This window comes from Blennius ocellaris, assembly GCF_963422515.1.
Source record: "Blennius ocellaris genome assembly, chromosome: 9".
Classification (NCBI taxonomy): domain Eukaryota; kingdom Metazoa; phylum Chordata; class Actinopteri; order Blenniiformes; family Blenniidae; genus Blennius; species Blennius ocellaris.
Genome location: NC_137658.1, coordinates 11,528,244 through 11,552,871, shown reverse-complemented (window position 1 = coordinate 11,552,871; position 24,628 = coordinate 11,528,244). Strand labels below are relative to the sequence as shown.

Sequence of the window (24,628 nt, the reverse complement as noted above, 5' to 3'; positions counted from 1 at the left end):
CAAACATTTGTAATAAAAGTAAGAATTATGTAATCATGGATAAGAGACTCAACAGCTCTTTGACAGTCTGAGGATTTTGAACAGAGGCAAAAAACAAAAAAACTTGAATGAAAACGCACATATTTTTCAATCTTTTTATTGAATATTAAGGTAAATATTTCACATTAATACAGGCTACATAAAGTAGAGCCACTATACGACATGAAATTTACTCTCATTTTAACCCTTTTTAGTATGTAAACAATTATACATGTATTTACCACTCTAAAAGGTTCTGATTTCTCTTTCGCTTTAGGTAATCATCTAGTTCTGGGCCAAGTTTAAATAGCTACTTCATGGTGAGCCCCCTGCAGCCCGAGAACGGTGTACGTGGGTTTAAGTCAAAATTCGCTAAACTACGCAGAGAATGGTTCCTGTCGAACAGGTGATCGCTCATGTTTGTTTGCATCATTGGGACATTGATAACACGTCTGCCCCAATTTCCTCGTTCCTTGTTAGAGATAGGCACATCAAAGAATGGCGTCAAGAGAACTCCCAATTCTTCAACTTCTGCTCTGCACTTTCAGGCCTCTACTAAAGTTTACACGTTGTACTTTTATGATTTTCTTTGTCTTAATCGGTCATATTCGTCAGTTGGTATTATATGTTTGCACTGTGGGTCATGCTGTGTGCGTTTGATTGATGTGGACGTCGCCTAGTTGACGTGGTTCAGGTGCACGTTGCCCACATGAGGTGCCCAGGTACCAGGCCACACCTGGAGGACAGAGGACAGACATTGTGGTGGGTTAGAAGAATCACAGAAATACTACATCTGGACCGCAATGAACACAAATCATGCAGAAGTGACCTGAAGTCAAACAAGCTTGCCTGCTGTTGTGGGTCAGAGTTATCCGCATTGTTTGGGACCACTTTGATGATGGGGTTCCATGCGGGGTCAGCAGCGTGCAAACCATTGTACATGGGTGCCCCCGGGCCCTCTGCCATGGAAGGATGAGGGGACATCATGGTTCCTCCATACATTGACATCGGCATCCCCTGGACAGACGAAGAGCTCATGAAGCACGTGCACCGAGGAGAGAAAGGGCTGAAATGAGCGCTCTGGCTCTGTGTTACCTTCGGGAAGTCCATGTAACTGTTGGGCAGATGCTGAGGCTGGTGGTAGTTGTTGGCAGGGTTTGCGATGCCCGTGTCGTCCTGCTCCATAGGCTGGTGTTGAGAAAAGGCCGACTGCTCTGCCTGCAGCTGCGGGTGCATCATATGGCTGCCCATCAGGGGCTGGGACCAACCGGACATGGCCTCTGTACCAAAACAACACACGACGTCACGCGTTTACCCCTGGATATCGATCACAAAGGCACCACACTGTACTCGAAGAAGGCACACTTTCACAGTTTGAACATACCCGAAGCACTGCCAACCCCGAACGACCAAATGCCTCCCTGTCCCACAGACGCCGTGTAGCTGGTTGTGAGGAGGGGTGGGTTGACCGAGCCCGTCTGCCTGATCCGGGCCAGCCTCTCCGTGCCGATCGGTGGGGGAACCTTCCGGTCCTGCTGCGAGGAGTTGCCTGGCTTCGGCTGCGGAGGTGGGACGACAGCCGAGGTCGACAAGGCCGAGGATGACACAGTGGAGGGAGGCTGGACAGGAGGTTCGCCTGGTGGAAAGAAGGGAAGGTGGGAGAAATGTCAGCTTTACACTTTCAAAAGTGTCAACCAGTGCACCCAAACACTAACTAGTTCTGTAAGATCGGTCCGTCCAGAGAAGTGAACAATGTGATTGAAATTATAACAAAAGCGTACAAAGACACTAACATAATTTCAAAAATATATCAAGAGCTAAACTTACAAGAAAGACATTCAAGTAATTATTTAAAATAGAATTGGGGGGAGGAGCTAAAAGTGGAAATTACAGAAGATGAATGGCTTAAATGCGTGTAAGACACAAACAACCACTAGTACACGGATCTGGAGGAAGTTCTCCTGGAAAAAACAGTTTCTTTATTACACCAAAGTTTAAAATTAAAAATTAAAACAACAGCAAAAAGAGAAATAGAATGCGGAGAATTTGACGTGGATCGTTCACGTCTTTTGGAACCGTTTTGAGAAATGATTTCTGACAATGACGAGAACGTGAAGTAAAACAATGACGAACACAGAAGCTCATACCTGATGTAGAAGCACTCCATGGGTGAGGCGAAAAGTGCTGTCTGTTGAACGATGGCGCGCCGGCTGCCTGTCCATGCAAGTACACGGGGCTACCAGAGATACTGGTGGCATAGCTCGTCAATGCTATTGATACAAACAAAGGTGAAACGAATCAATAATGAACCAGAGCTTTGAGTTAGCAAAACATCCGTTTCTATTGCATCAAGAATCATATTTTCCAGAACGAATATTAAGGTCTTAGCTTTTTTTCATTGATTTGACTTCTGTTAAAGATTTTACATGATGATGCAAATTGAAAAAATAAATGAGATGAAGTGAAAGGAGCCGAGTCGTACCGATGGGGCTGTTGACCATCCTCTGAGACGCAGAGCGGTAGCCAGGGGCTTTGGAGCTGTCTGGGGGAGGTGGAGGCATCATGTTCTCCATCTGCCCCATGTACGGTTGTGGGGCCGAGTACGACTGCTCTGGGGGTGACCGTGCAGGCAAATGGCAAGCTCCCCATACCTGACTGTTTCCCACCTGTACGAGAAAGCACCATTTTTAGACAAAACAGCAATATGAAGTTAACGGCTGATGCTCATTGTGTATTTTGCCACGACTCACCTGGCTGTTGTTATCAAAGATGCTACTGAAATTGAAGAGACCTGCAGGACCGAAGTTGGGGGGTATCTGCTGAGGCTTGCCTGCGCTGGCAACGTGCTGTATCTGGGAGCCGTTAATCATGCCCAGGTTCGCGGAGACCTGAAGAGAGCCTGGCGCCTGGGCCTGGTTCTGGGCTTGTGGAGGCAAACTTGTCGGCTGGGAAGTCTGGTTAGGGGTTTGTTTGGGAGGTTCTTGCTGAGCGCTGAAGGGGACAAACACAGACTGCTGTTGCTGCTGTGTCTGCTGCTGTTGCTCAGGAAGCGAATAGTAAGGCCCTGGTGGCTGCATACGATGGGAGACTCTGGGCGCTGGGGCTGAGAAGTGGGGTACGGTGTTGTTAGGGTGTGCGACATTGTGTGAGGGGACAGCGGGAGGCGCGGAGGGAAGGTGGGAGCTGGCTTGGGGGTTAAGGAGAGCTGGTGGAGCGTCCGAGGATGGTGCAGAGGTCGGAGGGGGGGGTAACTGCTGTCGAGGTTCGGGCTTGGGGACCAAAGCCATGGCAGCGGGGGTGAAACCCACAGAGTTGATGTTCTCGCCGATAGAAACAGGCTGGCTCTCTGCAGCAAGCGACTGCTTGTCCTTTCCAGGGGGGGCGACTGCACTTTGCTCCATCTTAGTTGGCTGGATGGCGGGCTGCGACACAGGACCAAGCGGCTGCTGGGGGGCATTCGTCGTGGTTGTACTGGAACTGTGATGTGCAGGAGAACCTGTGCCTCGTACTGTGTTACTGCCACTCACAGCAGCAGCGGCGACTGACACGGCGGTGACGCCGACCGATTTGGGATCAGAGGCGAACAGTTGTTTTCTGACAGAAGAAGGAGTGGTGGCGCTGGACTGGGGATTATATGGAGTAGGGTTCGGGGTATGGGACAAGGCTGCAGCTGCAGACGCGTTGGGTGCACTGGTGGTGGTGGTGGGTGCGACAGGGGCTCCGGCGCTGGCCATGCTGCTGTGCTCACCCTGGGTGGAGTTGGGCCTGGCCTGGGACCCAGTGCTGCCGGTTCCCCCATTGTGCTTGGGGGAGCTGTTGGCACTGCCGGGACTGACGGGGCGCACAGGGAACGGTCCCCAGGTGCTTGCCGCGGGGGAGAAAGTGCCGCCAAACTGCGCCATGGGGAGACGAGGATGTCTGATCTGGTGCATGGTCTGAGCAGCCAGCAGAGCCAGCTGAGGGTGGGCGTACGCCAAGGGCAAAGACACCGGGAAAGGCTGTCTGACATTGGATGACAGCCCCTTTCCAAGCTTTGCCACGGCCTGAGAGGCAGATGACGATGAGCATGGGGAGGGTTGGAATGACATGCCGGTAGAGGTGACCAATGAGCTCAGAGCCTTTGGCCCAGTGGCTGAACCACTGGTTGCCCCCGTGGTGCTGGGGAATGAAGCCGAGGTCGTCTTCGAGCCTGGTGCTCTGATGTGATTCCGGGGAATCAGATCCTCGAGCTCTTTGGCTGGGTCTTGGATGAGAGCGTTGATTAACTGGACTGCATACCTTGTAGACTCTGTGCCTCCTCTGTGGGGGGGGGGAGCAATCGGAGAACACCATGTTAACAACATGTCCTGTCCATGTGAGTAAGACATAACTAATGAGTTAAATCTCAGACTAAAAGTTCTCAGATTAAAGAAACTGTCCACTTCTCGAGCATTGTAGTAGGTGTTCGGAAGACAATCCAAATGGTTCAGTATCGTAGAGAATTGTACTGTTTTGCAGCAAAGTGCTGTTATCATGGCATTGCTACTGCATACAACGCTTTGCTTCATAGTCTGGGAATAGAAATTAAATCAAAATCCAAATTTTTTACTCTTCGTACCATTTAATTTAGAAGTTACCAAATAAAACATGTCTATCTCATTGTCATTTATATTGTAATTAAATATTCCATAATATTACTATTCCATATGAGCAAGTATAGACAAGAGAATGAAAAAGAATCCACTATAGATTGTTTAAATTAGGACAATGAACTCCATAAAAGCTCATGTCATACGTTAAGTCAATTTATTTTATGTATTTTTGTGAAGCCTTATTACTGGATCTTATAGATTTTAAAGTACAGCTCAGTTCAGGAGCAAGTGATATCCCTGAACAGTAGTTCTACCTTTCAGGAGAGGGTGCCGTTTTACCTTATGGTGATCATTCTCTCTCCGTTCTTGTCCTTCTGTTTGTCCACGTCAATGTGTGCTCCTGTCACGTCCTGGATGGCTGTAATGTTGCAGCCCCCTCGGCCCATGATCCGAGACACGACAGAGGCAGGCACAGACAGCTTCTTTGATCTTCAAAAGAAGCAGACAAATGTTTGTGATTATCTTTCACCCACGCTAAACAATTTTTCCTACCACCAATATGTACAACACAACCAAGACTTCAATGAATGTATTTCAGCAAATGCAGGGGAGACACATGTCTGGGATGTATAAAATAGTAATTACTTCCATACGGAAATTAAAGAAACAATCTGAATGATCGTGTTAAAACTTGCAAACTGACCTTCTGACCACCTCTTTCCATCCTTCTTCTCTCTTCTGGCCTCTCTTTGGACTCGTGAGGCTGAGCTTACTGTTGGGTGAAGTGATGGGAAGAGCCATGGTCTTGAATGGAGAGGGTAAGGAGTTGGAGGTGGAGTCGCTTACGTCTGGAGCTCTGTGACAAAACCAAAGAAAGCTCATGTTTAATTGATTCACAGACATGCGAGCTATTCATTATTCAAATGTCACTTCGAACAAATCGTTTTATAGAAATGTAGTTTTGCTCGCCCTCAGAAGTTGCACACACACTGAGCTAGGATAGGATGGCTGCTTCCTCTGGGGACTCACTTTTGCGTTGGTTTTGAGATGGAGACTGTGACCTTATTGTCCATTTTGCCGTCTGTCTGCGGCTGAGGACAGTGTCTCTTCTCAGGGCCGGGCAGGAGGGCCTGGGACTGGGCTGCTCCTGAGGAGGGGGCTGAGGAGGAGGAGGAGGAGGAGGAAGAGGAGGAGGAGGTGGAGGAGGTGAGGTCAGGGAGGTAGTTGAGCTCCTGACTCTTGCCCCCACTGCTGCTGCTCTCGCTGGCGCAGTCGGTGCTATCCAAGGGGTCAGAATCGCTGTTGCCACCTGTGACTCCCCCACCCCCACCCCGTGGCTCACCGTGGATCTTGTTCTTGTCAGCCTTGTGCTGCGCTAGTGCAACCTGGTAAGAAAAAGCATTCTTGTTACTCAATTTCAAATCTTGCATGCATCTATTTGGGAAGTACAAGCTAACACGGATAGCATGGTGCCAAAGTTCCGCAGGCCTCACCTGTGGGTCCTGTAATATGATTGGTTCGTTGGGTGCTGAATCCTTGGTCTTGTTCTTTTTGTTCTTACGATTGGTGCTCGGAGTAGTGGCCACACTAGCACGCTTCTTACCAAAAGCTGTACTGAAAGTGGTGGAAGTGGCAGAAATTCCAATGGTGGTGGTGGTGGTAGCACTCGGAGGCTCAATTGGAACCTCATTTTCTAAAAGACAGGACAGACAACATTCATTAATCGGGCAACTCTGGGAAAAACACAAACTGATGTATGAATTCTTTTGGAATCGATTTTCAACAAATTATGGCAGAAGTTTTACCTTCAGCCGAATCATCTTTCTGCTCCTGCATATCACAGAACTCCTCCTTGGTTTTCTGCCCCTCCTCTTCCTCCTGCTTCCTTTTCTGCTCTTCCTTCTTCTTCTTGCGTTTCTCCTTTCTCTTCTCGCGCTTGGCGGCCAGGGCTTGCTTCTTGCTTTCCTCTCGAGACTGTTACACAACGCAAAGTCAGTATAAAAAGGAATACTTTAACCACTCCATGCCAAGCCAATCATTATACGATGGTACCTTCTCCAAGTCCAGCTCCTTGAGGAGGATGCTAGCGTTCTTGTTGGCCTCTGCAGCCTGCTGGTCTTTCGCTTTGACAATGGTCTCCATGCACTGGTGACACTTCTTTAACAGCTCCTAAAGGAAAGATTCACACTTTCAGCTCTACTTGCATCTCAACAGCTCCTGTCAGTTTAATAGCCGCAGGCAGCTAATGACTGGAATGGAAATCAATACATACCTTGTCAGCAATGGTGGCGATGTATCTCATGCACTCAATGTCTGATGGAAACTGATTGACCTCCTTCACAAGATACTGCACCACCTTGACATGACCCTAAATTGTGAAGGAAAATTTGATTTAGAATCCAGAGGCAACTGGAGATGTTGAATTACACATTTTCGAGTTATAGGAGGCTATGAACCTTTCGAAATGCAGCCATAAGTGGGGTGATCTTGCGGTTGTCGGCTGCGTCCACATCTGCACTAGCGTGCACCAGGAGCTGGACCACATCGAAGTGACCGCCATTTGCCGCCAGCCAGAGGGGAGTGTTCCCTTTTTTGTTCCTTACATCAATATGAGCACCCCTAGAAAGAAAGAAAATGTTGTTATAAGAAATAATCTTGTTCAAAGAATGGGAAAGAGTTGGCAAGGCTTCCGTTTCATGACAGTTTCTACCAAATAGCTGCATTCTTATTTATGAATCCATCTTTTCTCATCGGCTTCACCAACTCAGAAAAAGTCAGCGTGAAAGTAACAAGCACTTTCAGTTTAACCAACGATGCAGAATGTAATCAGGATGAGCTCAAATACAGAAAAATGGAAAGCGTTTGGATTGATGAACATCGAAGAGCACCAACCTGTTGATGAGCAGCTCACAGAACTTGTAGTGGCCCTTGTCTGCAGCAATGGTGAGGGCAGTGTCTCGGGATGAAGGAACAGGGGGAGCGTTGACATCAGCACCTTTGTCCAGCAGCACTCGACCCACCTCTGCATACCCTCCGGAGGCTGCCTCCATCAGAGGAGTGAGACCAGTCTGATGGAAACAAACAATCAGTTAGCAAGGTGACGAGTGACAAGGCTTAAAAAAGTATCAACCCAAAGGGAGACGGTAGCATCCAGTTTATCCAGTGCAAGTTGGATCTATCCCAGGATGGAGAATTCCTCACCTTAGCACGATGTTCTACGTTGGCTTTACGGTCCAGCAGCAGACTGACAACCTCAGCCCGGCCTTGGAAGCAGGCGAGGGTCAGCGCTGTGTTCCTGTTGGTCTCAATCTGGGCGTTAATGTCCGAGCCCATATCCAACAACAGCTTCACCGCAGGCACGTGTCCATTCATAGCCGCCAGCATCAGAGGAGAGATTCCCAACTTACTGCCAGTCCTGGTGAGAAAAAGAGACGGATACATTTTTTTACTGATCACAGAGGAAAGGAATATAGAGAACACTATGCTTAGGTTAATAAAGTATGATTAATACTTGAGCATTCTGATGGCAAATATTATATTGCTATCTCGCATCTGTGTATTGTCACATTCCAAAATATAAAAAAACTTTATCGACTCTTCAGACACATGTAATTAGGTTTGTTACCATATGTAGCAAATCAAAACACATTGTACAGATATTGTGTATTTATGTTTTACCATGTCATTTAAAAAAAGTGAACTGAAGTTGGCACATTATGATCCAGGACCTTCTGTTTTTGACTTGTGGCTCTGACTGGTTACCTGGAGTTTATCTCGGCTCCAGCGTTGAGGAGTATCTTGATGATGTTGACATAGCCTCCTGAAGCAGCCAAACTAAGAGGCGTGTAGTCGGAGACGTTGCGGTGCTCCTTATTGGCTCCCCGCAACAGCAGCAACTCAACAACCTGCACAAGAAAAGAAAAACAATCAATCCCTACAACAAAGTTAAAGTCCAGGGTACGTCGAGCTGCAACATCATTGTTGCGTGAACACACAAACGCATGATGGATTTACCTCCTGGCGTCCACCAGAGCAGGCCAATGAGAGGGGCGTGTCTTTAGTTCTCTCTGACTGAGCCTCAATGTCACCCCCTTTGTCCAAGAGCACCTCAACCACTCCTACATGGCCAGCTGTGGCTGCCAGGATCAGAGGAGTAAAACCTGGGAGGAACGGAGGGAATTAGGATGCGTGCCAAAATGTTTGAGCGAAATCAAACCTCGTGTTTATCTAAATACCTTTCTTGTCCCGATGTTCAATGTTGGCTCCCCGTGCAATCAGGACAGACACAAGCTCTTCGTGTCCTCCAGCACACGCAAGTGTCAGCGCCGTATCGTGGTTACTCTCGGTCTGTGGGATACACATGATCTCTTAACGGGACAAACTCGTGGATTGCTGCAGTCACCTGTACTGACACACTTGTACAACGCCTGTGGGGTCGAACTGTGTCTTACATGTGCGTCTATGTCGACAGAAGGGTAGAGGGGCAGGACCGAAGGGGGAGATGCGATGTTTGCGGGCGTCTGTGTGGGTGGCTGGGAGAGGGGCGTGGGTGAAGTCGTAGTGTTCAGCATGGGCACTCGACTGCTCACAGCTGCGAAGGAAAATAAAACGAGTTAAGCGAGAGTCTTTAAAACTGCTTGAATTAATGATCGAATGATCACCCACCGGCTGACATGCACTCACCTGCCATGATGTCATCCAGCGTGTCTGTGAGCGTCTGTGCGGGTGTAGCCACCATGAGCCCATCTGGGGCCTGCTGAGGTATCATTCCTGGGAGTAACCCAGGCAGCTGCTGACCCTGGCCCTGCTGTGGCTGACCCAGCATCTGCTGCCCCACCAGTACCCTCTGTAGCTCCGGGCTGGCACTTCCTGGGTAGTCCGCGGGGTTGTAGTCTGGCAGGGGCTGGATGGGGACAAAGGCGGCCTGGAGAGGCGGGGGAGGTGGCTGGGGCTGGGACTGTGGCGAAGGGGGCAGAGGAGGCTGCTGCGGTGGCTGTGGCCCATCCCGGTAGAGTATGGTGCCCACCTGAGGAAGTTTCGGGTAGTCGTCCTCGTCGCCGTCTGCTTCGTCCTCCGAACCTTCCTCTTCGTCCACATCTTCCTCTTCCTGTAAGGATACCGAAAAGCTGCTTAAGCCTCCAGAGTGGAATAAAAATTTTTTAATAAAATTAAAATAATGAGACATGTACCTCCTCCCCATCAACTCCCAGCTGCTCCTCTTGCTCTCCGTCTTTGTGGGCCTCTTCGTCTGTGTCAGAGCCAGTGTGTCCTTGGGCACCTGCTGTGGCAGTGAGGGGCCCTGGAATAGACGTACTCCCAGGCCCAGGGCCTGGACCCTGGCTTTGTCCGGCCTCCTGCTCTTCCTTTAAGCCCTTTGCCTCCATGTACTCTTTGGTGAACTGTTGCTGTGTTTTCAACTGCAGCTGGCGCTCCACCTTCTGAAGCTCCTTCAAGATTTTCTTCTTCTTCTGCACCTAAAGAGGCAAAAGCCACGTCATCGTTTGACCCCACAATTAATACCATGCTATACGAGCACAAGTCACTGATGTGTCAATGTGCTTTGGAAGTCACATTCTTGTTGGATAAGGGGATTTGTGTCCTCGCTCAGCTCCTGAGTGTACCTGCTCCTCTCGGCTCTTCTTCAGCTCCTCAATCTTGTCTTTGGTGAGCGGCTCCCCCTGAATGAGCTCTAACGACTGTAGCTGGGCCTTCTCGATAGCACTAATTCTTTGGCCAAGCTCGTTCAGCTTTCCCTCCGTCTCCTCCACGATGCACTCTAGGGGCTGGCACAAGTGGAAAGGTGGCAAAGGTTCTGCTTCAGGCCCTCGGCCAACGGAGCTGGAGAGACCGGGCTGGAGGGCTGCCTGTCTCTGTTTGGACACGCCTACATTGGAATAAAGAAAGTGGAAGAAGAATTAAACAACCAACAATAACAACAGAGTCTTGCAAATCAATGCCTGTTTGGAGAAGGTCCTGTGTTTACCCTTGCTGGACACGGGTGGGGGTGTAGCGATGTTTGATGGGGCTCGGTCGGGCTCCTGAGGGGGCACTACCATGGCGAGAGCTTGGAATGGGACACGAGGAACCTGCTACGGCAAAGGAAGTGTTGGGCTTCAATGGGCCCCAGGTTCTCCGACGAAAACAGATCACAAAAGTATGGTGCATTACGGCATGTACCTGAGAGGCATCTTGTGAAGGGGGGGTGAGCTGGGAAAGGTCAGGCGCTGGGACAGACAGGATGTTGTTGGGGTAGTCCAACAGGTAGGACACCACATTGGTGTGGCCACCCTTAGCAGCTTCTATCAACATCGTTGAACCATCCTACAATGAAACGTGGTTTTCAGTGTCACGAACGAGTATGGTTAATGCCATCAACACCAGAACTAGTGTTTGAGCAAACTGCATTACTTTGAGTCTGTGTGTAGGATCTGCCCCATGTGCCAGCAGCAGCTCCACGACAGCCAGATGCCCTCCAGCGCAGGCCAGAGACACCACTGTGTGATCGTTATTGGCAGTAGCTCTGTTAACATTAGCACCTAGAAGGGAGAACAGAAAATGTAAACACTCAAATTCACAGCACATTACAGAAAAATCATATGCTATGCATTTGACTTAAATGATTTCTACAGGTCAAACTACTCCACTTACACATTTTTCGATGCATTTTTTTTTTTGCCGATAAAAATTTCTAACCTATTATTTTGTTATTTATAATGTCTTTGTAGTCATTTCTTTTGCTGCTTTTCTCCCCACAAAAAAAATATATATATATATATATATGAAACTGACTTCAAAGATGTGAGGACTGCCATTGACAAAAGGATATTCAAGGCTTGTATTCAGGTTTTCTAGCCGAGATTAAATAAGGGATTTTTAATCTGAGCTAAATTAGATAATGTGAACCATCAGCATATCACATACCTTTGCTGATAAGAAACTGCACTGTACAGAGATGTCCTGCCCTTGCTGCCTTCATTAAAGGTGTTCGGCCTCCTTCAGATTCGTGCTCCTACAGAAAAAAAACATGACGTTCATTATATGAGAAAAACAAAAGAATTGGCCTTTTTAGATATCCAGAAACTGACTGCTTCAAATAAAGCTGCAGCATTGTACAATAACTGTGTTGAGTTCAATTAAAGCTTCAGACAAAAGACTTGGACCAGGCTGTTCTTTTCCTGCTGTCATCTGAAATTTGTTTACATTACTTGGTAAAATAAACATGACTGAAGGATTCAGGAATATGGTGTACCAAGTTGGCTCCAGCCTGCAGCAACACGTCAGCTACATCGGTGTGTCCGTTCTCACAAGCGTACGTCAGCGCTGTGTCGCCCGTTGCTGTTGTGGCATGAACGTTTGCACCTGAAAGAAAAAATCACGATAATTCAATTGCAAGTACAAAAACAACATTTTGGGGGAGTCTTAGTTTTTCTCATTCTTGCCAATTGGCATCTTCCTCTCGCTTACCTGCAGCGAGAAGGTATTTAACCAACTCCAGATGGCCTTCCTGTGCAGCCTCCATCAGAGGAGTAGAGCAGCCCAACTCAATGTCAGCCCCTGCCTTGATGAGGAAGTCAGCCACTTCCAAGAATCCGCCACAACACGCCAGAGTCAAAGCAGTCTCCTGAGTCTCTTCTGTTTGAGCGTTGATGTTAGCACCTGGACAACAGAACAAACACAGTGTGATTCTTTCTTCTAGAAACAAACAGTATTAAATTGACCGCCATGATGTATATAAATGAACAAATAAAAATAAATAAATAAATAAGATTCCGACCTTGAGCCAGCAGCAGTGCTACCATCTCCTCATGTCCTTCTCTGGCTGCCTCCATCAGGGGGGTGTAGCCCTCGTCGTTGACCTGGACAGAAATACAAGCATGGGCAAATACAAAAAAGCCTAAGTTCAAGTATGACTCATGGCAGTGTTTCTCTGTCGTGGAAAATGTTGCTCACTTTGTGCGTCAACACTGAACTTGGCATTCGCTCAGCCAAGATCAGCTTTGTGATTTCATATTTTATCGACGCATCAAAAACCATTATCTAAATTTAGTTTTTTTTCTTGTTCTTAAATTTTGCCTTATAAAGCAGGTTGGCATCAATAATCTTTCACTTTAAGACAGGAAAACATCAGAAATGTATAAACTAAATGTGATTCAATAACAGCTTTTTAAAGCCGTCATCTGCCAAGTGAAGACACAGAACTCTACCCTCTTCCGTGTTTTAAAGCAGCCGTCTCCTCAACATACCTCCTCCAGGTTGGCTCCTCTCTCTATGAGCAAGGCTGCGAGCTCCACGTGTCCGCCGCAAGCTGCAAGGGTGAGGGGCGACTCGAAGGAATCAGCTGGCATGTTGACCTGTGCACCGCTGTCCAACAGCAGCCGTGCCACCTCCACATGGCCGTCCTGGGACAGCGAGACACACAGAGAATGTAGAGATAAGCACCTGAATAAATATATAGCCACATGGTCCAGTGCGCTTGCCTCTACAAATGATGCCGAATTCGATCGGAAAGCTTTCCCTTGATGATTTAAATGAGTTAGTTGTTTTCATGTTTGTACACGTGTTCAATAATAATCTTCTACAAGTGAAAATAAGAACGACTACAGGTTTACTTGTATTCTAGGTGTATTTCATTTCATATCAATGCCCAAACGTTTACATTTAATTCAATGCCTCATGGGCATATTTTACTTCTCAAGGCTATCGATCTTTTATCATTTATGCAAATATCCATATATATCAGTGCGTTTTAGAAAAACCTTTTTATGGACATTTTTATTGATGAGATCCGAGTTGTTTTTTTGAACCATTTTAATGAGCTTTTCCTGTTAATCCTACCTATTTATATTACTCTGGATAATTTGCATGTGTGCTTTGGTTTTGGCATGCACACATGTGTTTGTTTGCAAATATTTTTTCCATTTAGTTTTCTGTCAATCACTTGTGAAGCATCAAGTAGCTTTCTGTTTGAAAAGAGCTATATAAATAAAGAGTGATTAAGTGATACGATGGCACTTTTCTTAGAATTTTTTTTTTTTTTTTACACAAGCTTGTGGTTGGGTAAACTGAAATTAAAAAAAGGAAAATAAAGTGGACACTGATTCCTCAGTTCAATAGAAGTTGGTTCATGTAATGTTCACACTTTTATTTCTTAAGGAGCAAAGATGTAAACCAAACATGGCATGTAACTACTGTGATGTACATCCAGCAACACAATGACAGCATTCGCGAACGGACTGCACTCGCACAGCGTTTGTACTCGGGTCACACCCAACTATCTAAGCATGTTGCGTAGTTTGTGCAGTAAGGTTTGGGTCAGATGCTCACCATGCAAGCTTCCATCAGTGCCGTGTGCATCTCATCTGTTTTGTGTTCCTGGTCTGCTCCGGCCTCCAACAGAAAACGCACCATATCCAAGTGACCTGCAGAACACACACACACACACACAATCGCGCAAGTCTGTTTTAAATGCGTTCCATCATTGTTAAAAAGTGAGCGAAGAAGATGCTCAATTGTGTCACACATAATAAGGCCGTCAACAGCCAACATTCAAACTACACAAGGAGAACACATCGAGTTCTGACCTTTGTAGCAGGCAAGTGTGAGAGCACTCTCTTTGAACTCGTTGGAGTGTGTGTTGATGCCGGCGCCATACTCCAAGAGTACCCTGGCAACCTCTACATGGCCAGCACTTGCTGCCTCCATGAGAGGTGTGTGTCCGTTCTCATTGTGGTCCTCGATGTTCGCGCCCTCTTTCAGAAGCACCTTCACCACATCCACGAAGCCGCCGGCACACGCGTACGTCAGAGCTGTGTTGCCTGAAAGAGAGCGTGGAGGTGAGTCCGACCCGGAAAACAGGTTGGAAAAGGACTGTTCATCTTAGAAAAGGAGGGCAGATTTACCTGTCGAGGACTGTGCATTGACATCTGCCCCGTGGACTAGGAGCAGTTTGACAATGTCCACGTATCCTCCACTGGCAGCAGCCATGAGTGGCGTTATGTCCCCCTTGATGCCCCTGTCCTCCACGTTAGCGTGCATCGCCAGCAAAACCTGAGAATGAATAATGAAATGCTACGGTCAAGAAAGCTGCAGAAAATGGTGTGAAAAAGAGAAGATCTTCCCCCCCCTCATCAACAAGTGATGTCCCACCCCAGCGCTTCTGGTTCCTACCTGTGCGAGTTCATAGTAGCCGGCTGAGCAGGCGAGACACAGCAGGCTCTCCCCTTCCTCCGTGTGTTCGTTGACGCTCCGTCCCTCGTCGAGCAATTTGCGCACAGCGTTGACGTCCCCGTCGGAACACGCCTCCGCTAAACTACGGCTGAAAATAACCAGACTGCTACAATTACTGCCACTGTGACAGGTTAACACACACACGCCTCACAAGAAGGAGCGGGCACACACTCGCACGTGCATACACACTGCGTACGCAGCTGACATTTCGAGAGGAGAGAGAGAGAGAGAGAGAGAGAGAGAAACGATTGTGCACCGCGGGTGAGATACATACTTGTCGGCTTGGCCGGCGTTGAGTGTGTTTTCGGCTCTCATGCGGGTCAGGGCAGCCGCGGCCTCGTCCAGGGCACAGCTCACAGATGACGTCAGCCGGCGGAGCACCTCGGGGTCTGCAAAAGCTTTACCATCGGCAGTGGACAGTTTACCGATGCCTGGCGAACATCAAAAGGGCAGAGGTGCATAGGGCAATGCAAACCACAGGGGGGAGCACAACCACACCAGACCAGATGAAGAAGCAAGTCCAGTCCAGCCAATCCAATCCAGGGTTAGTAGCAGCATACACAAAGAAGAAAAAAATACACACAGAAAACACACACACAAGCATTTGTTAATATGGCTTAATATTTTTTTTTCCTTCCAATTCCATTGCATGATGTATGATTTTTAATTCCTTATTTGTCAATTAGAATAAATACAAAATATCCGGTTGATAACAATGGCTATGAACATTAAAATCCAAAAATAAGGAGGTAAAGTCACACTTGTAACGCTCAAGAAAAAAGTGCTGCCTTCTGTGTGAATGACAGGTGCAAGACGGTGAAAGTGAGGCAAAACTTGACAAGTGGTCAGCAACAGAGAAAAGCACCACTCAAAAAATACAAAATCCCATAAAAGAGAACATGTTTGAGTGTGTATGTGTGTGTGTGTGTGTGTGTGGGGGGGGGGGGGGGGGGGGTTTGGAAAGTGAATAGAAAGCCAGAGAGAGAAATGAAGAGCAAGCAATGTGAAATAATTTTTTTTAGCCAATGGCCTAGAATGAAAGATCTCTTTGAGGAAGCAAGATAAGGGCCAATTTCCACCCAAAAACCCATTCATGTATTTGTGTTTGAATGTGACAGCATGCAGTTTAGATATGTCTGAATATTTAAAAAAAAAGGAGGCTGGACAAGCCAGGAGGGGCTTTGAACTTTTCAGCATCAGCTTCAAGTCCATCCATTAGCCAGGCCGAAGTGAGCTACTTGAAGTCCTCCTGTGTTTTCACCGCAAGGCCTGTGACTCGAGCTAAACTTAGCACGGCTCTCAGACAGGGATTTCACAACAGCCCCCAAGGCACGAGGGGATCCAAGAGGTCGAGGAAGTTGATCATTAATATTTTACAGTATTGTTTATCTCAGAATGTAAGCGGTTCACTGAACCAAAACAGACTCAATAATGACTGTTGACTGGTGATGTGTAAATACAATCTATTCAAAATAAAGAAACCAGCGCAGGGTGATTGGTTTTCTTTTACTTTCAGACGATGCCTGACATACTGTAAATCACACCTTGAATTACCGCCAACCTTCACCCAGTTAGGTTGGACTCGTTCTTACGTACACTTATGGACATTGAGCTCTCGTTGAGGTTAAGACTGCGCGAATGTTTGTTTTGTTCAACTGAAACTGGTCACAGGCTGTGTGCTGAACTGCCGACATCCAGGAAACCTCTCAAAATAGGGAAGATCATTTTCCAAATTTAAATTGGAGCCTGTCTTTAACCTGCCTTTTGAAAGAGTTGGTCAACCAATAAAATAACTTCCTGAGGGAGCTACAATTAACTATTTCACTGTCAAGTTCTCACCATTATATTGTAGGCAGACTTTCCTGCCGACTAAATCTTGCCCTTTAGGATTTAGGACCTTCGGGTGGTTTGTGCTGGCCTAATTCACCACGCCATAAACCTAAGAGACTTCTTTAGGTCACTGGCTCAAATGCACCTGCTTCGGCCTTGCTCCACCCACAACCGACGTGTTTACACAATCAACATGATCTTCGGAGTAGCCGTACCAAAATGACTGCGTCAGGACAGGTGTGTACACCAAATGCCTCCTGAGAAAACACAACTGTCATTCACACTAATCTTGAAGCCGTCCGCAGCTGGCATTAGCATGCGTCTTGGGTGATCCGATCACAGGCAGGCAGCTTTAAAGTATATCAGTTCACACCTGCCTAGAAAAAACATCTCAGGTCATATCTCACTTCCTTGTTCTATAGGAGAATCTGGAAATATATCCAATAAGCCAACATGAAAAGACATAGGATTGTGAAGTGCAAGCAAACGGCATTGGACATATCAAATATTCCTATTCCTCCGAGTCTTGGTTTGAATACACTGTCATCTATTAATGGCATTTTATACATGCAAGTTCTTATCAGTCATTCCAATTATGTAGGTCGTCGGGTAAATTCCCTTCCACTGGTTCTCATCAGGCTAATCATACAATGGGTGTCGTCAACATACCTACGGAGGTACAGAGGTTCATGGGTAATTAGATCATCTTGGACACATTCAGTGGTGAATGTGAGGAAGTTTATATTCTATCAGGGAACGGCTGTTTGATTGACTGGGTATAAATCACATTTGAAAAAGAATCTCTCGCTATTCAATGTGGACATATTTAAAAATCCTTTATTCTCAGTCTATAACATGCATTTAATACAATATTGTTACCAATGTTTCATGGAAACCATGTCATTAGTGTGCAAATCCTACCAAAAATTAACATTTTGTTTGTTTCATAATGGTCATACAATTTTTTTTTTCATTAATAAGTTACCTTAACTGAACTAATTTTTAAAAATATATATTTGAACCTTACAGTTCAGGAACAAGAAGAAATGGAGTATTTCTTATTAAAAAAATGGGTTGGAAAAAAAAAGATAAAACGGAGCGCTGGCTTCTAGATCCGAGAAGACTCAGTTTTTAGAACATGACACCAGCAGTGTAAACTGATGAATGTTCATATAGCTCTGCTTTGCCCCATCTTCCAAATGCAACAAAACCAGCATTTTCCTTCCTGATAACAGTAGTGTCAATGAATTGTCCTGAATGTAGAAGGAATGCCACTCCAAACCGAGTAGCTTTGTTTTGCGAGACCTTCGTCACCTGTGATTGCTATACGTATTTGATCATGCATCCTCCAAACGTTGAGTAATACAAACAAGTCGCAATTTTTAACTTTGAGATCGACGACACCTTGTTGAAATACAAGTTATTTTCCTTAATCCATTGATATTTTTTTCTATTACTTGCTGGATTTTCTTGATAATGTTTTTCTATACATGTCCTCTTTCACAGGTACACTGCTACGCTTGGCGCAACAGAAAAGTATGGCCAAGTACTAGTGTTCATGTTTTAGGCAGTCAGCAAACATGTCTTATGTTACAGCGTACTGATGGTGCATATTCATGTCCTTGAGTCTGCTGGAGTCTATGTAAATACTCACAATTTAAGGACAAGTGCATTGTACATTTGCAGTGCAACACCACAAATTCTCACCATTGCCACAAGAGGAATTTACACAAGATCTATACAGACGAGTGTGTATGATCTTTGCAGCTCTAGTGGCAGAAATCTAATCTAATTATTTAAATACTTTAAAATTAGCCTCTCATAAATAGATTCAGTGTGGTTCCTATAAATACATGAATGTGGGGGGCTGGTTACAGAAGACACCAATAAAGCCTACATGTCAGCCTTTAAATTTATGTTTATTTAACAGGTCATTGTTTTCAGACTATTGGGAACTATGAAGAGAATAGACATTCATTTAAATAAAACCGTGAGCTTTGTTGGTTTTAGCTCAATATGGACTGAAAAACAAAAGATATGCATGATGCCACTTAACTGACACCATAACTTTAAGGTAAACCTATGACTCAAACCATTTCACAACTTTTCAGACAAAAAGTCTGATTAAATGACAATTCTAATGACACATTTTCACCAAATTTTAATCAGGTTGAAATAAATTACATGATGGGATGTTTTTAATTTTATGCCCCTTCATTTATGAAAAAATAATTTCCAGCATGTTGTGCAGATGAATCTAACAGGGGTTTCACTACTGTTATATTCTGTCCCATAAGGCCACTTTAAACCAGTTAAGAAGAAAACAACTATTCGGCATCACCACCTGGACGCGTGGCGAGCTGTAACAGCAGCCTTTATTAATAATAAATGTGCAACCTGTCTTACATTTGATGTAATCAAGTCTGGTCTTTGTTTCTGGGTCCTTTAAAAGTATATTTTGCTAAATTAATCCGGGGACATAGAACAAAGCACACAACAAGTTCACTTATTTGGATATTTAAAGAATTTAGGAACCTGTCATTTTTTCCCCTTGAGCACTAATTGTGATACACGTCTCTACATACAATATTAGGCAACATTATCAATGTTGCCTATCATTATACCCATTCTATGAACAATGACTCGTTTGATGCATCGTTTCCGTGCTGCTTATAAATATACAATAACGACCGATTCTGATATTAAAGTGTAGCTTTAATCTGAAGGTTTTAGATTCAATTCCAAGTTATTAGTCTGTGAATTTTAGGTCTTTATACTCAAATGTGGAAAATGTATTTGATATGATTAAATTAGCTTAAAGTCAACATATTTCTCTGCAGATTTTTTTTTTTTTTCAATAAATTACTTCAGACAGTTCACCTGCAGACATCAGACTCATGGTATCTTCCACGGTGATCGTCTACCAGGTCTGGTACTTGGCTACTTTGTTCAAATCCTCCGTCCATAGCCTGTTCCTGTTCCACTTTTTGTTGATATTATACAAAGTACAATAAAGCAGGGTAATCAACATGAGATATTATTAGCATTACAAGACGAAGAGCAAACAGATGGCGTAAATGACTACCTCCTTGGTTCGAACTAGCCAGGGTGAAAGCGGAGTAGAATGAGATTAGCTATTAGCCGTTCAACACAAGCTCTGTGCATGCTGCGGGGGCTCAAGCCTGCTCCAATGTTAATCTGCATGGTAATGTTCACAGGCCCAAACCAGGCCACGACGCCCGGCCCTAATGGATTAATCTACACAGACCTTCTTACGCTGAGATTACAAGTTCTAATGAAACCAATTTATCCAAATCAGTTTCAAACTATCAGCTGATATGACACTTAGTGAAACTGAGAGGTTCCTTTTATTAACATTTCAGACTCTGGCACAAAAATAATAAAAGGCCTCTACTTTTGTAGGGGTCGGGGGGAAAAAAACTGAGGTGGAAGGGTTACGCATTTGCTGCACGGTATCAAGATATGTTAAAGCACAAATTAAAGAGGAATTCTGCAAGTATGAGTGTGGCCAATGACGTGTGGGATTCAACATGTGTCAAGTATTGAGACAATTTTATTCCAGCCTAAATGGTCGTACCTGCAGCTTCGAGGAGAGCTTCAAGGCGGGCTTGTGTCTCTGGATCAACAGTCCTCAAATCTACTCCATCCGTGGCGCTGGACAAAAGCAACTCTGAGGCCGTCTTCATAATAGGGTTATCCAGGTCTTCCTGGTCCAGAATGAATGACTCGACCTGGCAGGGGGACAAGAGGGGTCAAAGATGACTTTTAATTCCTTTGATTGCCATTTCCAGGTTAGCTTTGACTAAAATGTTTGACCAGGAATTGAAGCCCTTGTCCAAGTGTACCAACCACGAGTATATGGTTTATCATTAGTAAAACAGAACTTATCAACAGTTAGAAGTTGCATTTCCACTTAAATTAATAATGTAGTCACAAATGGCTTCACCACCAACCAAATATATGGTTCATGTTTAAATATAGTTTCTCGAAGGGCAAAATAAAAAAAATTAGCACATGTTAAAGAGAGTGAAAATAAAAAGAAAGTGCTTTGGACTGATATTACAAGCCGTGCACAAAGATTCAGCTGGGAGTCAGCTCCTCAAAAACAACACTGCAATCTGTTCTCATGCCTGTTTAGGCCACGTTGACTATCTCCGGTTATTGTATAGTACAGATCGTTATGTTGATATCTTCGTCACTTCAAAGATTACTCCCGCAACATCAATATTTTAACATCAGGATCTTTGTAAACGTGTCAAAAGGTAAAAATCAATCATTTTCAACATCCAAGTAACAGCTACAAACTAACTACAGGTACTTTAAGATGTTTTTCATCTGGTCAAAGGTCCGGTTTAGCTTATTGTTTCATACAGACTATTTCTGGGTGATTCCACCAAAATATGCACAAAAAATGAACATTACAAAAAAAAATAAAAAATACATGCGGGGAGACAAAAAGTTGCAGTTCTCTTTTTAACCATTTCAGAGTAAGTTTTTATGTATTAGCACGTTTCCATGTATTAAAGTAACTTCTCACATTATGGAAAAGTGTTGCAACAAGTGGAAGAGATAACAACACACAACTTTAAGTGCAATATAACACTTAGCAATGACATTAAAAGAAACCTTTTTTAGACATACTAATTGTGGATTAAACATTGCTAGAACGTCAAACTATTGAGTACATTGGCTCCATACACCGAACGCTGAATCATACATTGCCAGATGGGACTTTAGCAAATTTTTACTTTTGTTATAAATGCCAAAGCCAATCATTACCTTGTATGTAGATAAGCTCTGCTTAAAATGTTAATTGTCAAAAACAATGCAACTAACCTGAAGAAAAGATACTAGGGTGACAAGACTTGGGAGTGGATTTGCAACTTAATGCAAATCCATGGCATAACAAATAAATAGAGAAAGTTATATCTCTGTGTCTATACATAAGCTGCAGACTTGCAGACTCTGGACCACAGAGCAAATGTTGGGGGAGAGTCAGCAATGTGGAGAAATTCAGCTATATGATAGGAAGGCTCGCCACACTAACCCATGGGGGATGTAGTTCTTGTGAAGGCTTTTATAATCAACAATGGATATCAGTCTTTACTATTAATGAACTACAGTTCCCAGAGTGTTAGTATCCAGAGAGCTGAAAAGGCCTAGAATGGCATCTGCTTAATCCTGGGGCTCAGATTTTAGCTGCAGCCCAGAGCAGCAAGTTCTCCTCTGGAGTGAAACACCACAACAAATGCTCCCTTTCAGGCTGATGGTGGAGCCCGGGTGAGAGGAGAAACAAGACACTACGGCCATACGTTTGCCATTTGACTCAATTATGTCGCATGAGATGTAACTGACAGATTTGATATGTCCTTCTGCTGCTGCTACTACTACTACTACTACACAGCTGAATCTAGAACTTGGAGAGCCAGGAAATATTGACAGTCGTATCAGCTGACATCCTAGCTGGTCAGCCATGGTTGCAGAGGACTTCAGACTCTCCTGGTCAGATGTTAGTTTGCTTCAACCCCTCAACAAGTGAAGTTCTCAGCGTTGCAGTGACATTGATTACTATTTGATGACCGTTTCTTTCAGATAGCAATAACACTACATCACATTACCAGGCGTCACCAATAGGTCACATTTAAACTTTTGATAATTTTGTCCAAATCAAACGATTGCTATCTAGCAGAACAAGTTGATTTTAAGAGTCTGCTGCTGTCACAGGACACGGCAGAGAAATCCTAAGAACTTGTATTAAATAAGGCATGCGTTTTAAATGTATGGCCATGACAGCGAGTGGCTGGAATTTGACCAATTGACCAAAAAAAAAGCCTCACAACAGGAGGCTTTGTCACGTTATGCGAAAACGGCGACATTTAACATGTGAAACACTTGACATTTGACGTTAAACGATCCCCGCGTGTATGTGAGCCGACGGAAAAACGTCTCATGCGTGTTTAGCTGAGGCCATGAGATGCCATTACACCTGTACCGTATGTGACATGGGAAGTTGAGACAACTCCTCGCGTGAAATCAACAACGCAAATGAAGTTGACAACACTCGCCCCTGGCCACAGTTAAACAACCCGACAGCTAAGCCAGCTGGGGGGAAAATGTGAGCCGTTCGGGGAGAAATATAATCCAAACGTATCGAAAAGTTAGCCGAGGGTCGAGCGGAGTTAATTTACATGATTTGGAAAAGTGACGTAATTGCACCACAACTACGAAAATGGCAGATATTTAGCCGTCCGTGTGTGTCCCCGGGTTTACGGACGTCTTCCATTTGCCGTGGCTGGAAAGCTGTTTGGGAGAGCTGCAAACTTGTGATGGGTGTTGAGAGACGACAGCACCAAACGAGGCCGTCGCCGCTTCCACCCGAACTAGGCCTTGGCCGCAGCCTGCGCTGCATAAATAAAACATTTCAGCCGGTTTGCGTGAACAACTGCTCCCGTCTCGCCAAACATTATCGACATCCAAGTGTCCATAAGCATCTGAGCCGACATGGGCTTGATATTCCATTAGAGAGTGGGTTAATTTTACGTAATTTCAGCGGCCTGGGAGGGGGTGGTTGCCAACTGCGAGCTAATGCGCTAGGAGAGGAATGTTGCCTTAGCTCTGGTTAAGCTTAGCTAACTAGCTTAGCGTTAGCTACCTCGGAAACCTCGTCTTCGTCGCTGCCGGATCCCGCACCCGAGGAGAGGACGGCCGCGGCCGCCAGTTTGAAATCCAGTCTTTCCGCTGCAGGCCCGCCTGGCTCGCCGTATAAACGTACTTTCTTTCCACCTACACCAATCCCAATGCCCCCTAGTCCGACTCCTCCTGGTGTCGCTCCTACCCCCATCCCTGCCACTGGGGAGCGAGGAGTCACCGAGTCAATCTCGTCCTCGAAGCCGTCCGTCAGCATTGCCGTCCCGGCTACTGCATCCTGCATTCTTGTGTTGACGATACGCGTGTTAACGAGCTAGTTGTTCACTTAAACGTCCGCCCAGGCGCTTTCTGTAGGGATATTTGCTTGATTTTACTTCAGGGAATCCAGAAACTCTCCCGAAGCGAGGGTTGAGGAGGATCTCTTTCCCCCAGCCATTAACTTTCTAACAACCTAACCCGATACGCACTGCTTCTCAGAAACACCGCCTCGGTGCAGAATCCCGCTAATTGGATTGGTTCAACGCAAGAGAAAGAAGCTTGCGATTGGTTCGCGTCGGTGCTCGTCAAACATGAGCCCGCAACGTCATGTTAGGTTTACCAATATCACGAGGCTGTAGAACGAACGTCAAGACATGACATGGTAGGCTTAACTTAACTGGTTGAGTTTAACTAGTTCAGGTAAACTCGGATTAAAAGAGATACACGTCCAGAAACTGGTCTGGACACATGCCCTGACCTTCTGTGGATTCAAATCTCAGAGTTACTATAATTTCGTCTAAATATATACAACTGAATAACACATTTCTCAACATGCAGCCAATTTCTTTCATTTTTGAAATAACATTATTTTATATTAAAATTAATACTTATAATGATGATCTCACTCCTAGTCAGCAAAGTCACTACTGAAGTCCTACTTTTAATCATTTATGATCAACTACTCTCACAAATATCAATTACTTCATGACACGATCAAGGCCCAAAATAAGAATATAATACAAAATTAATAATAAGAAAACAACAATAAAACACTGTGCAGGAGAGAAAGGAAGCCCAATGGGGTCGTGGGAAATCCTGAAAATAAAAATAAAACTGACCAAGGAGCAACAAGCAGAGAAAACTGACAAAGGAGTTAATAAAAATAGTCACTTAAACCACACAACATATCAGCTGAGAAACAGTGGGACACTATTTGGACAGGAGATAATTAAATAACTCAGTCTTAAAATGGTCAAAGTCGAAGCCAATTTACATGATTGGAGAGTCCAATTTAAAATTCAACTCATATGAAGTTTTCACTATTTATTGTTACT

General features: G+C 45.0%; 1 protein-coding gene across 1 annotated transcript; it reads right to left on the bottom strand.

The window, feature by feature from the left end:
- Positions 1–127: 127 nt before the first annotated feature.
- ankhd1 (ankyrin repeat and KH domain containing 1) lies at positions 128–23,742 on the bottom strand. The gene is given in 39 exon segments (XM_080502170.1): positions 128–754; positions 868–1,035; positions 1,114–1,298; positions 1,403–1,654; positions 2,166–2,288; positions 2,501–2,684; positions 2,769–4,317; positions 4,929–5,078; positions 5,293–5,445; positions 5,619–5,974; positions 6,083–6,282; positions 6,395–6,563; positions 6,642–6,758; positions 6,862–6,957; positions 7,046–7,208; positions 7,482–7,657; positions 7,791–8,004; positions 8,352–8,494; positions 8,604–8,749; positions 8,825–8,936; positions 9,041–9,180; positions 9,273–9,778; positions 9,780–10,063; positions 10,211–10,473; positions 10,573–10,675; positions 10,767–10,910; positions 10,998–11,125; positions 11,511–11,598; positions 11,839–11,948; positions 12,054–12,245; positions 12,364–12,445; positions 12,833–12,988; positions 13,914–14,008; positions 14,171–14,404; positions 14,489–14,636; positions 14,757–14,904; positions 15,091–15,247; positions 20,245–20,398; positions 23,320–23,742. Coding segments are annotated over 39 exon segments (8,127 nt in total). The 5' UTR covers positions 23,599–23,742; the 3' UTR covers positions 128–694.
- Between the last annotated feature and the right edge of the window lie 886 nt (positions 23,743–24,628).